General features: G+C 56.2%; 1 protein-coding gene across 1 annotated transcript; it reads right to left on the reverse strand.

The window, feature by feature from the left end:
• Positions 1-6: 6 nt before the first annotated feature.
• NME6 (NME/NM23 nucleoside diphosphate kinase 6) lies at positions 7-870 on the reverse strand. Its single transcript, XM_006925222.3, has 2 exons — positions 672-870; positions 7-394 (listed from the first exon to the last, which is right to left on the reverse strand). Exons 1-2 carry the CDS (start codon positions 769-771, stop codon positions 228-230), a joined length of 267 nt encoding a protein of 88 aa, XP_006925284.2. The 5' UTR covers positions 772-870; the 3' UTR covers positions 7-227.
• Between the last annotated feature and the right edge of the window lie 8 nt (positions 871-878).

The following is an 878-nucleotide window of genomic DNA, read 5'->3' on the forward strand; positions in this document are numbered from 1 at the left end:
AGCCATCATTCCTTTGAACCACCCATGAACATTCCAGAGAAGAGGTAGAGAGTTAGATTCTAGAGGTAGTAGCAGTGAGGAACTAGGGCCTCAGGTGGGTGGCCGTGCCTAGCAGAGATGGTGCCATGGGCCCCAGGCCTCTCTGGTCTTTGGAGAATTCTCTGGACCAGAAGGCAAGAGAAAAGGCTGGGCAATGCCACCAGTCTTCACAGACTGACAGACCTGCGTCAGGCTGGTCCCGGGCCTCCTGTTCTGGCTGCACAGTGGATGCCTCCCTCCGGACTGTAGTGCACGGGGCCACAGCGCAACTGGGGCTCCTCTTCCTCATACCAGCGCTGTTCACTGAAGTCAGGGAAGAAGGCTGCAATCTCTCTACTGGCCGAAACCACAGAGTCTATAAGAGGAGGTAAGAAAGAGAAGGGATTCTCATAGGGGTGCAGAACAGAGGCAAGAGGCAGTCAGAATCAGCTTCAGAAATCTGAGCTTCTACTCCTCCTGCCTGCCTCAGTTCTGGGGCTACACCTGCTGAGACGGCCATGAAGGGCCAGAAACACAGTTGGGAAAAAAGCTCACCGGAAGGACCTGACTCTCAACTCCACTGTACGGCCTGCCCACCCACCCCAAACCATCCTCCCTTTTTTTGTGGTTGTGGACATGGGAGGCAGACTCACCGGAGCCATGGGTGGTGTTGCGGGTGTCGGTGAGGCCGAAACTCCCACGAATGGAATCCGGAGCCACGTGCCGTGCTCGAAACACTCTAGTGGGTCCCATCAGTGTCCTCCAGAGCTGGATGGCATCCTTGTGGGCGAGGATGTAGGCTCGGATTGGTCCACTGTGAATGAAAGGAGCTCACGTCAGGATCTGGCTATCAGGTCCGG

The sequence above is a fragment of the Pteropus alecto genome, unplaced genomic scaffold, assembly GCF_000325575.1.
Source record: "Pteropus alecto unplaced genomic scaffold, ASM32557v1 C18083160, whole genome shotgun sequence".
NCBI lineage: Eukaryota > Metazoa > Chordata > Mammalia > Chiroptera > Pteropodidae > Pteropus > Pteropus alecto.